A 13210-nucleotide genomic window follows, 5' to 3' on the forward strand; every position below is an offset into this window, starting at 1 on the left:
CAACTGAAGAGTATCGGGAGCAGAATTCAGCCTTATATTATAAAAAGCATCTACCACAAAGCAGGTGTTGATGAGGAAGATGCTTGAAAATTAAAATACCTAAAGCAATAGAATTATTTCGCTTAGTAAGATACATGCCTCTGTCTATTCTTCTCCCTATCCTTTTCTTTTTCTTTTTTTTTTTTTTAATGTACCTTGTTTAAGGAATAAGCTGTCCAGGAAGTACCACCTCCCAAGATGTAAATCCTCTGCCCATCATGAGCAATTTCATGTCTGTACCTGAAAATATACCCCCCAAAATATTTTTAATTAAGTTAAAAATGATCTAACTAAGGTTTAGCTATAATATTTTTATTTCATCATTATTTATAATAAAAATTACTGGGAATAACCTAAGTGTTTAACCACAGTGAAAACTGGTTAAATGAATTACAGAATACACATAAATGGGTTAATATACAATCAATAAGAATGTAGGCACCAAGGAGATTAATATATTGAGAACCTCTTTTCGTGATATTTACTGAAAAACCAAACAGTTACATCAAAGTAGACAGGCCATAATCTCATTAAAAATGTATAGATATGCAATACACATAGAAAATGACTATAAGATATAACCTAAAATGTTAATCCTAGTAATCTCTAAATTTAATTTTTAAATTTTTTTCATTTTTGCTTATTTGTATTTTCTAACATCTTTTTGTGATAACTTTGCATAAGGGGGAAATGGTTACAGTTTTATTTTTGCAGTGCTGGGGACTGAACTCAGGGGCTCATATATGCTAGGCAAGCACTCACCCCTGAGCTCAGTCTTTTTATGGAGTTTTAAAAAGTGATCTTAATTAGAGACCCTATACTGTGAGTTTTCAAATTAGAACCCTTATTTTGCAGAAAACTATGCTATATAGAACTGTGATATGAAATATCTACCAGGATTTTTATCCAGGCAGTCTAGTCTAGCTAAAAGCTGAAATAATTTATAATATGTCCATAAAATGATTCAAAGAAGGCAACCAGGTGAAACTACTTTGAAATCTACTTCCTTCTTTCCCTAAAAAATCTAGTGCGGATAAAATAAATTTCATTGAAATCATTCCAGTATCAGGCTGTCTCCCAAGTCTTCTCATGGGAGTTTTGCGATAATCACCCACTAATATACCATACAAAAGATAAATATTATAGGTGCTTCCTTAGCATCCATAGCCATTTTGTTTAAAGGCAAAGAAGAGACACTGGATAGTCTAAACAATGAATAAAAAAAATTTAAACTTGAGGGGAAATGATTTCAAGTTTTTTAAGGAATTCTAAGAGGCAACTATTATTAGGAAAGGAAAGTGAAAGGTCTAGGACTACTAGTAGAAAGCCACTAGAGAGAACTATGTGACATTGGAATGTTTAACAGAGCATTTAAAACAAATAATCTTTTTCACCCATCCACCCATCCAATCAACATTCATTGATCACCAATACGAACTTTTGCTACCATTGGTTTCTTCTTCAAAGTATTACAGAAAGTTAAAAAGTGTAAAAGGAAATAACATGAAAACACTTTACAGTTCAGGGGAAAATGTCATTTTCTCACTAGAATACCTTTCTTTACTGCTGACCTGAGATCTCACAGCCAATTAACTATTGTAATCAGGGCATTGGATTTTCTTCACATTACCAATATTCTAAAGAGATCCAATCTTAGTATGCTTTAATATTAGAAGCTTACCTCTCTTCTGGCAGGTCACAGGATAGGTTGTTTGGTTTCAGTTGTGTCCACTCTCTGGTATTGAGATCTAACTTGTGCAGGTCTGTGCTGTAAATATAGCCAGTTGTCCCTCCAAAGACATAAAGGGAGCCATTGATGATAGCCATTGCCTGGGTAACAAGGAAAAGTAGACAAGAATGACTTGTTAACACTTTTTAAAAATATATATATCTTTTTAGTTATAGATGGACACAATATCTTTTTTTTTAAAGAGAGAGTGAGAGTGAGAGAGAGAGAGTGAAAGAGAGAGTGAGAATTTTTTAATATTTATTTTTTAGTTTTCGGCAGATACAACATTTTTGTTTGTATGTGGTGCTGAGGATCGAACCCGGGCCGCACGCATGCCAAGCGAGCGCGCTACTGCTTGAGCCACATCCCCAGCCCCTCTTTTTTTATTTTTATGTGGTGCTGAGGATGGAACCCAGTGCCTCATGCATGTGAGGCAAGTGCTCTACCACTGAGCCACAACCCCAGCCCAAGAATGACTTAACATTTGATTACAAAATGTAAACCTGTTAAATGCCCCAAATCAGGTTTTATGAAATTCTCTTGAACTTTGTTTGTTTGTTTACTGGGGATTAAACCCAGGGGCACTCAACCACTGAGCTATATCTCCAACCCTTTTTTGTTTGTTTGTTTGTTTTGTTTTTTATTTAGAGACAGGGTCTCGCTAAGTTGCTCAGCTTTAAGTTGCTGAGGCTGGTTTTGAACTGGCAATCCTCCTGCCTCAGCTTCCGGAGCGCCTGGGATTATAGGTGTGCGCTGCTGCACCCAGATCTCTTTTACTTTTTAACCATTAAAAATACCAGACCCAGGGCTGGGATTGTGGCTCAGGGGTAAAGCACTTACCTCACAGTTATGAGGCACTGTGTTCGATCCTCAGCACCACATAAAAATAAATAAAGGTATTGTGCTCATCTACAACAAAAATATATTAAAAAAAAAAAAAAACAGACCCTAAAGCTGGGTCAGTGGTACATGCCTGTAGTCCCAGTTACTTAGAGAGCTGAGGCAGGACAATTGCTTAAGCCCAAGAAACAGAGGCCAATCTGGGCAATACAGCAAGACACCTTGTCTCAGAATAATAAAAAATAAATATCAGACTCTCAAAGGAGTAAAGATTTTGAGGAATCTAGGTAATATTTTTAGAACCTGGAGATTCCCTTTAGAATGGTAAAGTTTTGTGAATTCTACCTAGAAAGGCAAGGAGAAATGATTCTTAGAGTCCTAGTCAAGAATGTATAGATCATGACATGAACATTTCCACTGAAAGCTACTTCTCTTTCTAAGCAATCTGAAGAAAAATGTTCTCAAGAAGCAAAAGCAGAGATGAAAATAAGCCATGAGAATTCTGTAGATAGGAAGGCTAGAGTTGGCAGTCTCAGGAACACAATAGCGTCCATCAATCTCTTCTTCAATATAAATTCAGCTATCGTTATCACTGTGGTCGGATAGAGAGTATGGTCCAGTATGTGCCCCTTTCAAAGTTAAAGTTCACAAGCTGTTTATAAGTACCAGTACCAGTTAGTCAATAAAGAAATCAAACCGTGGTATTTTGACTTAGTCCATTATTTTCAAAGAATCTCTAGAGTGGGCAGCTCCCTATCTTCCTGGATAAAACTTTGCAAATCTAAGGTTGAAGCACTGGAACCTAAACTAACCTGCACAATGTTTAAGCTCATGTAAAAGCCTCTTAACCAAGTATAGGGATCATCTACTGTACTACTTAGGATTCTATGAAGAGCCTTCTCGCCCATCATTCTAAAAATGACAGGTTGCAGACCGTCCTAGAGCCCAGTCTCTCATTTGGTGTGGAGATGAGGTGAGGTTCTAACATTTAAAGAAACTTCCAAACAGGCCTAGATGATGGCCCTAAACTGGATTAGAAACAAAGAGTGAAGGAAAAAGGAGAGAAATGGCAAAATTAAAGTTTCACATCAGAACTGAAAAATCAAATATTAATCATACTGAATTCATTCTCCATTTTTAAAAAAGACCAGCAGCATGTTGCGTGCCTGTAATCCTACAAACTCGGGAGTCTGGAGCAGAAGGATTGCAAGTTCAAGGCCAGCCTCAATAATTTAGCATGATCCTGTCTCAAAATTGGAAATTAAAAACAAAACAAAAAAGGACTAGGGATGTATGTAGCTCAGTGGTAGAGCACCCCAGGTTCAATCCTCAGTAACCATCCCCCTTAAAAAAGTGGCAATATAAATATCCTGACACCGCTAGAAAAATATGAACATACAACCACAGTAACTGGCCAGACTGTTACCTGTCCATATATACGACTGGGTTTCTTCCCCCGACAGCTGAGTAAAGCCCATCTCTTGTACTTCACATTACAGACATGGACATCATTGCCGTTGCTCTCACCAAATGGAATGCCCGTACCTCCAAACACTAACAGGTTGTTTCCATGCAGCACAACTGAGAAGGAAGCACAAATTCCATTTACGTATTGGCTGGCTACCTGGAATGTGTTCCCACACAAACTCAGAATAGCTGAAAAACTAAAAAATGTCTAGTGATCTTGTAAGCTAGCCCAACCATTGGCTATTTTATCTAATAAGCAACCCAACATCTAACTACTATAAAGTTCTGCAGAAAAAGGTATAATTCATACTGTGTGGACTATATCATATAGTTTCACCATTAGGAGTATGATAACACAGTCAGTATGTATCTATGAAATCTATTAAATGCCATGTATACAGCAATGCTGAGTTCTATGAACTATAATATGCCACTGTTGCTCAAGACAGTTCAAGTATGTGATAAAGTAGAGGAAAACCAAAAATATCATAAACCCCAGGGGACTCAGGATGAAGAGAGTACAGGATCATTCAGTGTGTGTCAGAGAAATGATCTCCACATTTAAATTGTGGTTTCTGACATCTTAATCCCTTATCAAATACTACTATACTAATATACTGCATACTAATATCCTGTAGGGAACACTCTCTCTTCTGTTCCTGCCACCCCACCAACACACACGTTCTCCTTTCTCTCTCCCCCTTTTCTTTCTCTCTCTCATGCCTGTTTTCTCCATCTCTCAAAATAATACCACTGAATTATTTCAGTGGCTTTTTTAAAAAACCATATTTTAAACTGATACACTATAGTGGTCAACAGCTGGGCTCTAGAGCCAGCAAGAGTTGTCTGTGACCTTCAGAAGATATTTAACTTCCCTAACTTAACTTTATTTTCACAGCAACTTTACGAGGCAGGAACTATTATTATCTCTCCCATTTTTATAGATGATTAAACAGAGGTGGAGAGCAGTTCAAATAACTTGCTGAGGGTTTCCTAAAAAGAACCTTGCCAAGCTGGGATTTAATCCCAGGCGGTTTGGCTCCAGAACCTTCACTCTTAACCATTAACCTTAGGGACTCTCTAAAAGTCTCAGTTTCTTCATTTGTACAAATGGCAATCACTGTAGTAACTGCATCACAGGGATGCTGTAAGGATTAAACAGATAATGTGTGTTAAGTATTTCAATAGCTATTTACTCTCATCATTATAACCCCATTTATTGATCTCTGAATACATTTTGCCTTGCATATTATGATGCTTTTTATTAAAACCTCTGAGATATTATTAATCCAATTTTATAGGTAAGGAAATTAAAGCTAAAACATCTGGCAGTAAAATGATATATAAATGGATTCAAACTCAGGACTTAATTCTAAATCACCACGCTATATTATTACCAGAGTAAAATGCATATTAAAAAGGTTTAACATATTACAATGTTATAAATTATTAACAAGGAACATGTAGATAGTGAACCTGGACTCTCAGATATTTCATAAAACAAAAAATTCAAAACTGTTTGCACTCACGTGACATAGATGCCAATTCCCGGGGCATGTAGCCATCTGTGCCCATCTGGTGCCATACTCCTGTTGCAAAATGATACCTCCAAAGCTCCCTGAAGAGAGGATAGTCTTCATTATCTGGCCCTCCCGATTCATCATAGTCTGGGTTATAACCTCCAAACACATACAGATTGGTATTATCTGCCACACAACGATGTCCACTGCGTGCTGGTGGAGGTCTGTGGCCTAGGAGAGAAGAAGACCGTTTTCCACAAGTGGCCCACCAGATAGAAAGCACAAACAAAACTGGATAACAACCATTTGAGCTTTAAAAGGGAATCAGGTAAGATTTATAACATGGATGTACTTTTCATTTGTTTAGGTTATTTTATACATTCGCACATACTACTTAAGATTTAAGGAGCTAGTCTCCATTTTTATTTCATATGACTACTTTTAAATTTTAGTAACTGTAAAAAGATATTTCCCAAGGAAGGTTGCATAGCATGATAAACTCAAGAAAATGGCTGACAACTTGGAATTTTCAAGAAAAGAAAGAAATGAGGCTTGGTAATCTAAAAACTAACAGGATAAATTTCTTATTTCCTTAGAGAAAAAAACACAGGCAAACTAAACTGTGAATATTAGAGAACTACATAAATATAACCACAAATGTGAATGAGTCATGTATAAATAAAAATACACACACATAAATCTATGATTTTTCCACAATATATACTTATATACTTTAAAAGAAAACTGGCTTTCAAGGGGTCAAAGAAAAATTTTAAATTTAAATACAGTTCCAGATATTTAACAAAGAATATCCTTACATGTATCTCAAATAATATTTTTCATTCTATTAAAAGTAAGACTAAGAAAAGATATTTCTATAATTTATATTTGAAAGCTCTCTGAGGTTTAAATTATATCAACTAGTTCACTAAAATATACTTTAAGTTTATTTTAGAGTTAAAAAAAACCCAAAACTTTATATTATTTCTATTATCCTTACAAATTTTATATTAATCCACATAAACCCTTAAAGAACTATAGAACAAAGATCCTTAAATATATATGGGATAGAACAATACACTACTGTAGCTGTCTATTATCCTAAAGATTAACCTACTTTCACATGTTAGTAATAGATTCCAGTATAATATTAATTAATATGTAGGGTACTGTTAGACATTTGATAAACATCACCAACCTAATATAGGCCTTACATTATTTTTTAAAAATCAAAATCCCACTTTCTAGGGTATGCTTTTAAATAAGAACTGAAAAGAAATTTTGCACAGATCTAGAGCAACTAAAAATTTGATGGTTCCTTACTGCTCAAAGACCAAGACCTTGGCCCAGGATTTTAAGGCCTATTTTCTCTCTCTTGCCCCTCTTTTTGGGAAACCCAGAGTCCTTCCCTTATTCTTGGCCTGGCCCTTCAGTCCCTAGTAGATAAAATGCCTCCAAATATCCCTTGCAGCCCTTTCTCATTAAGGACCTAGGGCCCTTCTGATTTGGGACCATACTCCTCATATTCTAAGGTAGATGTATACAATTAAAAAGATAACCATGTAAATACATGAATATAACATGCAGTAAACTAAAATCAGTTGGTGTAATTACCAATGAGCCACAATTTACCTTAAATGAAGAATTCAGTTTCTCTTTCTAGGGCTCTGAAAACAGAAGAGTGTGGTATGGAAGAAAGAGCCAAGTACCCTTCTCATATCCAGGTCTGAATCCAGGTTCTTTCTGTCTTCTACCTTGAGCAAGTCACTGACCTTTACTGAGCCTCAGCCTCCTCATCTATATGTGGGGATATTATTACTGTACTTTACAGATTTATTTATGTTAAAATGTGTATTGGTTTAAATATGCATCTTTCCAGAAGGCTGTGAACTATTTGAGGGAAGAGGAAAGTATTTGTATTCACCTTCCTATAACCAAGCCTAGGCACAAAGAAAAACACTGATCAAAGTTAGGAACCAGCTAATTTGCATTTAATTCTACTCCACTCATTTAATCAGCTTGTTTTCCTCTCCAAATAGAGAATAGCTCAAAGACAAAGATCATGTGTAATAATTATCCTATATCACCCACAACACCTAAAATAGTTGGAGATATATTAACAGGTCCAAAGTTTGGTTGACTTCAATTCTGGTAAAAGTCAACAGTGACAGGGATCATCAAAACAGTGTCCCACTCTCTGTGGACTTTGATATTATTATGCTTAAGAGACAGATGATGGGGCTCAGTGGTAGAGTATGTGCTTAGTTTGTGTGAGGCCATAGGGTCAATCTCCCCCACCAAACCAAAAAAGAAGAGAGGGAGAAAGAGAAGGTGAGAAGGGGGAAGGGAGAGAAAGATATGATCTAGGGGATAGGTATTAGATTATGAAATGGTCTTCTCAAGACACAATGCAAATCAGGTGTAGTAGCTCATGCCCATAATCCCAGCTACTTGGGAGGCTGGGGCAAGAGAATGGGCAAGTTTGAGGCCAGTCTTGCCAATTTAGTGAGACCCTGTCTCAAAATAAAATTTTATAATGGGCTAGGGATGTAGCTCAGTGATGAAGTGCTTGCCTAACATGTATAAAGCCCCGAGTTCAATCCTCAGTCTCGCAGGGAAAAAAAGACAGCAATGCTTCCAAGAACTAATATCAAGACAATCACAATTACACTCAAAGGAACTCAAAGAATTCTGTTATTTGTTCTATTATCTGCAGCCAGTAGATAATTTTTAAAGCTATTTTTGAGCAAATATGAAAAGAAATACAACATATTCTAGATTTTTCTCTAAATGACCATACAGCAAGAAAGGTATTATACGTTTACTACCAATTATTTCTGTAACAAACATGACTCAGTCACATGGATTACAGTTGAGTCAATGAGATAATGATTTTATGTTTGTTCATTCATCCACTCATTGAGTCAAAAATGTTATTGGGGGCTGGGGTTGTGGTTCAGAAGTAGAGCACTTATCTAGCATGTGTGAAGCCCTGGGTTCGATCCTCAGCACGACATAAAAATAAATAAAATAAAGGTATGTGTCCAACTACAAATAAAAAATAATTTAAAAAATGTTGTTGGACAGCAGCTACGTACTATGGTATACCAGCTCCTGGTATACAACGATAAACCAATTACTATCTATGTCCTCTAGAGCTTACAGTCTGGCCCTTCGTTGGTCAATGCCATAGCCAGGCACTAGCCACATATGGCTATTAGACACTTGAAATGTGGCTAGTCCAACTGAGACTACGTTAAACCCACTGGATTTCAAAGACCTCCAAAAAGAAAATGAAATTCTAGTCTTTATGTTGATTGCATGTTGAAATAATATCTCAAATATACATCACTTTTTTTTTTACTGTTCATGTGGCTACTTACAAAACTTTTTCCCCACATAATATTTCTATTGGACAGTGCAAGTCTAACCCAATTATTATTGGCCTCTGTTAATAATTTCATGATCTATGCAAATTAAACTACTGAGTAAAGAGCATCTGATCTATGTTTGATAAATGTTAACCATCCTGTCAAGGAGTTTCACAGCTGGGAGTACACAGGTGACTCACTCCTCTTTTTCTAGTCAGAAACTAGATTTCTTTCTCATATTTATAGCCAAGAGCGATTAACATATTAGAGAGCCACTTCATTTTTAATAAATCAGAGGTATTTGTCAGGGTGAATACCATGGATATTAAGCATTAATTTTCATTATATGGAATACAGCATATGCTCCTCAACATTGACAAAAATGAAACTGGGTTTTAGAGTCTAAAGTAGGTCTCCGAATGCTCTCCCAAATTCTCCATGTACAAATCCCTTTCTTAAAAACTACCTTGCTGTTAATAAAATCACCCATAGAATTGGGTTACTTGGTTTGGGAATGCCTATTAAAAAATGCAGAAGTAGGGGCTGGGGTTGTGGCTTAGCGGTAGAGCACTCACCTAGCACATGTGTGGACCTGGGTTCAATCCTCAGCACCACACAAAAATAAATAAATAAAATAAAGTCATTGTGTACAACTACACCTTAAAAAAAAAAAAAAAAAAAAAAACAGAAGTTAAAAAAAAAATGGGGTTAGAGCCCTGTATGGTGGCACATACCAGGAATCCCAGTGACACAGGAATCTGAGGCAGGAGGATCACAAGTTTAAAGCCAGCCTTACCAACTTAGATCCTGTTTTAAATAAAAACACAGGAAAAAGGGTAGGAAAGTAGCTCAGTAGTAGAGCACCCCTGAGTTCAATCATCAGAGGCTGGGGAGTATGTGTGTGCCGAGATATGGTTTAGTGGTTGAGTACTTGGCTGGAATGTGTGAGACCCTGGGTTCCAAATCCAGCACCAACAAAATGAAAAGAAAAATTATCTATACACAGAGATAAACATTTTTTTTAATTGGGAGGATTACTGGGGATTGAACATAGGGATGCTTTACCACTGAGCTACATCCCTAGCCTTTTTTATTTTGAAACAGAGTCTCATTAAGTTGCTGAAGCTGGCCTGGAACTATCTATCCTCCTGCCTCAGCCTCCTGAGTTGCTGGGATTACAGGCATGTGACACAACACCAGGGTCAGAGGTAAACTCACTAGCTAGAGGAGACCAGGCAGTTGCAGGGTTGTGTACCTGGGTTATCTGAGTCATATTCTCTTTCCATTCGCAGGCACTGTTCTTAACCCCAGGGAGTAAGCAGGAACTTATGGTAACCAGGGAAATAGGTTTTAATTTCTAGCCCAGAGGCAGAATGAAACTAGCTGTGTGAGATAATATGACAGATGATTAGGTTGTTCTCAATATTTTCATTATTACAAAGCTTTCTCTACATATTCATATGCAAATGTATGAGTGTTCCTGGAAGTCGAATTTCTGGGTTAAGGGAATACCCATTTGAAATTATTACAGACACAATATTGTTATAGAGCTACACTGCTCTCCAAAAAGATGACCAATTTATACTCCCAGCAATGTGTATGGAAATATCTATTTATTCACGCCCTCTTTAACCTTTTCATTTGTGCCAATCTGATGAGCACAAATTGATGCCAGGTTAATTTGCGTTTCCCTGATTTTACTAGTTCACATGTTTACTGGCCCATTTATATTTTTTCTTTTAGGAATTGCCTTATCATATCTTTCGCCCACTTTTTTTATTAGGTTATCTTCTCACAGATTTTAAGAAATTATTTTTTTTCTTCCAGCTTACTTCTTGTCTTTTAATTTTGTTTATGGTATTTTTTAGCATACAGAGGTTTTGTGTAATTGAATCCCTCAATTTTTTATAGCTCCCTTGCTTTAATATTTTATTTATATATGCACCATTATAAAATAGTTATTTATTTCCAGTTATTTCATAGTTTTGATTTTATATTCAGAATTTAAATTTATACTCAAAACTTTTTTTTAGTATTACATGAGGTAGGGCCCTATCCAAAAAAATGGATAGGCTATTGTCCTCAAACCACTTAAGGATAGCCATCTCTACTACACTCACTTGAAATGCCATCCCTATTCCATATAAATTCACGGTTCTAAAGTAGGATTAGGAAACTCCTAATATTCAAGTCTAATCAGCATGGGCACAAAATTCACTGCTCTTAAAGAATGTACATGTATATATAATCTAAATTATATATAAATACACATATATATATATAATAAGTATAAAGCCACATCACAATCTTAAATGTAGAAGCTTACAGATAAAGTAGCACATAACACTTATTGCTTAATAAGTCTGTTACTTAAAAGATATAGCCACCTCCAAATGTGCCATTCACCGTTTGTGCTGAGGGCATTTAAAAAAATAAAAATAAAAAAACTTTTGTTGCTAAAAGTACTAATTATAAATACAAAATATTGGGTTGGGGTTGTGGCTCAGTGTAGCACGCTTGCCTAGAATGTGTGAGGCACTGGGTTCGATTCTCAGCACCACCTACAAGTAAATAAAATAAAGGTCCATCAACAACTAATTAAAAATAAATAAATAAATAAATACAAAATGGCTTAAAGATATATAATTGGTCACTTATTTCCAAATACACCATTATCTCTCCAATAAAAGACACGTCTTCAGTTGTGCCCCTGGAAGCCTGGACAGGAAAGCCAAGGAAGCCTGGTTCAGCGGACTCCTGCCCTCAATCAGTGGGCAGAATTTTTTACTGCTCCCAGAGCCCAGGCAGCTCAAGACCAAAGCAATCCATTCATGCTAGCCCACAATATTACTTATTGGTTATGTAAGGGTCTCCTACCACAGGAGCTCCACATCCAGTATGAGATGCATATACAAAGAGCTCTTAGCTTCTTAGGATACGGTTATCTTATTGTCTATGACAGCAGTAATAAAAGAAACTTGCTATCACAAACTGTAGTGTTAGCATAAATTAGTTTCAAGTGCTGAGCAAAGCATCCTTGAGATAGCTGTCATGCTCTAGGTGCACCTTTACTAAAATGATGCATATATATATACATTGGCTTCTGGGCTCTATTCAGTTTCACTGTCCATTCACCTATTTCTATAGCATTAAACTACCGTTCTAATTATTATAGCTTTGAAGTATCTTTCAATATTGAGTAGGACAAAATTTCCTATTACTTTTTTCAAAAACTTCTTGGCTATTTTTTTCCATTTACTCTTGCAATGAATTTCAGTTTGTTAAATCTATAAAAAGTGCCTTGGGCAGACAGCATCTTATCCAGGTGATCAAAGTTAACATCCCCAGTAATGGGACAAATCAGTCAACATCACTTCAATAAGATGAGCACAGCATTACTTCAGGGGTAGTCCTGCCCAAAATGCATGAGGAGAATGTAATCATGATAAAACATCAGACAAGCCCAAACTAAGGAACAGTCTATAACCAGTATATAGACTATTCTATAATTGTTCAAAAATATCAATGTCAAAAAAGACTAAGTCAGAGTTCAATGCATTGTCCACATCTATAATCCCAGCTCCTCAATTGGCTGAGGCAGTTCCATGGCAAGTTTGAGGCCAGCTAGGTAACTTATCAAGAGAAAGAAAGAAAGGGAAAGAGGGAGAGTGGGAGGAAGGGAGGGAGGAAGGAAGAAAAGAGAAGAGAGAGAGAGAGGGAGAGAGAGAGAGAAAGGGAGAGATGAAGGAAGAGAAGGAGAGAGGAAAAAATAGGAAGGAAGAAAGAAAAGGCTGGAGATACAGCTCATTGGTAGAGTGCTTGCCTAGCATGCTTGAGACCCTGGGTTCAACCCCCAATCATACACACACAGACACACATACAAACACACACACACGAAGGCAAAGCCTAAGAAACTGCAACTCACTCCCAAATAGCTTAAACAGAAAAACAATACATATATGCCTGTTTATGTTCCTATGAGTTATGCATAAGGGGAAAGAAGGAACAGGATAAAGCAAATGAGATAAAATGTTAACATTTGGGAAGTCTGGATGAAGGGTACAGAAATTTTTTTATGATTCTTGCAGTTTTTTTTATTGGTTCTTTTTAGTTATATATAACATCAGAATTCATTTTGACATAAATTATAAAAGCATGGAATATAGTTTGCTCTAATTCAGTCCTTAGTACTACTTCCCTCCTCCCACCCCATCCCCTTCCCTCTACTCTACGGATCCTTCTGC

At 36.4% G+C, this 13210-nt stretch overlaps 1 protein-coding gene across 1 annotated transcript in view; it reads right to left on the bottom strand.

Moving 5' to 3' along the window:
* Klhdc10 (kelch domain containing 10) overlaps positions 1-13210 on the bottom strand; it is a 62052-nt gene that overhangs the window by 9963 nt on the left and 38879 nt on the right. Inside the window, exons 3-6 of the mRNA XM_046455065.2 lie at positions 5605-5826; positions 4035-4189; positions 1721-1869; positions 195-279 (exon numbers count right to left, since the gene is read on the bottom strand). Coding sequence (XP_046311021.1) covers positions 195-279; positions 1721-1869; positions 4035-4189; positions 5605-5826 — 611 coding nt within the window. The remainder of the gene's footprint in view (positions 1-194; positions 280-1720; positions 1870-4034; positions 4190-5604; positions 5827-13210) is intronic.

The sequence above is a fragment of the Marmota monax genome, unplaced genomic scaffold (assembly GCF_021218885.2).
Source record: "Marmota monax isolate L192 unplaced genomic scaffold, Marmota_monax_Labrador192_F-V1.1 WCK01_AAM20220418_F8-fsc00131, whole genome shotgun sequence".
Classification (NCBI taxonomy): domain Eukaryota; kingdom Metazoa; phylum Chordata; class Mammalia; order Rodentia; family Sciuridae; genus Marmota; species Marmota monax.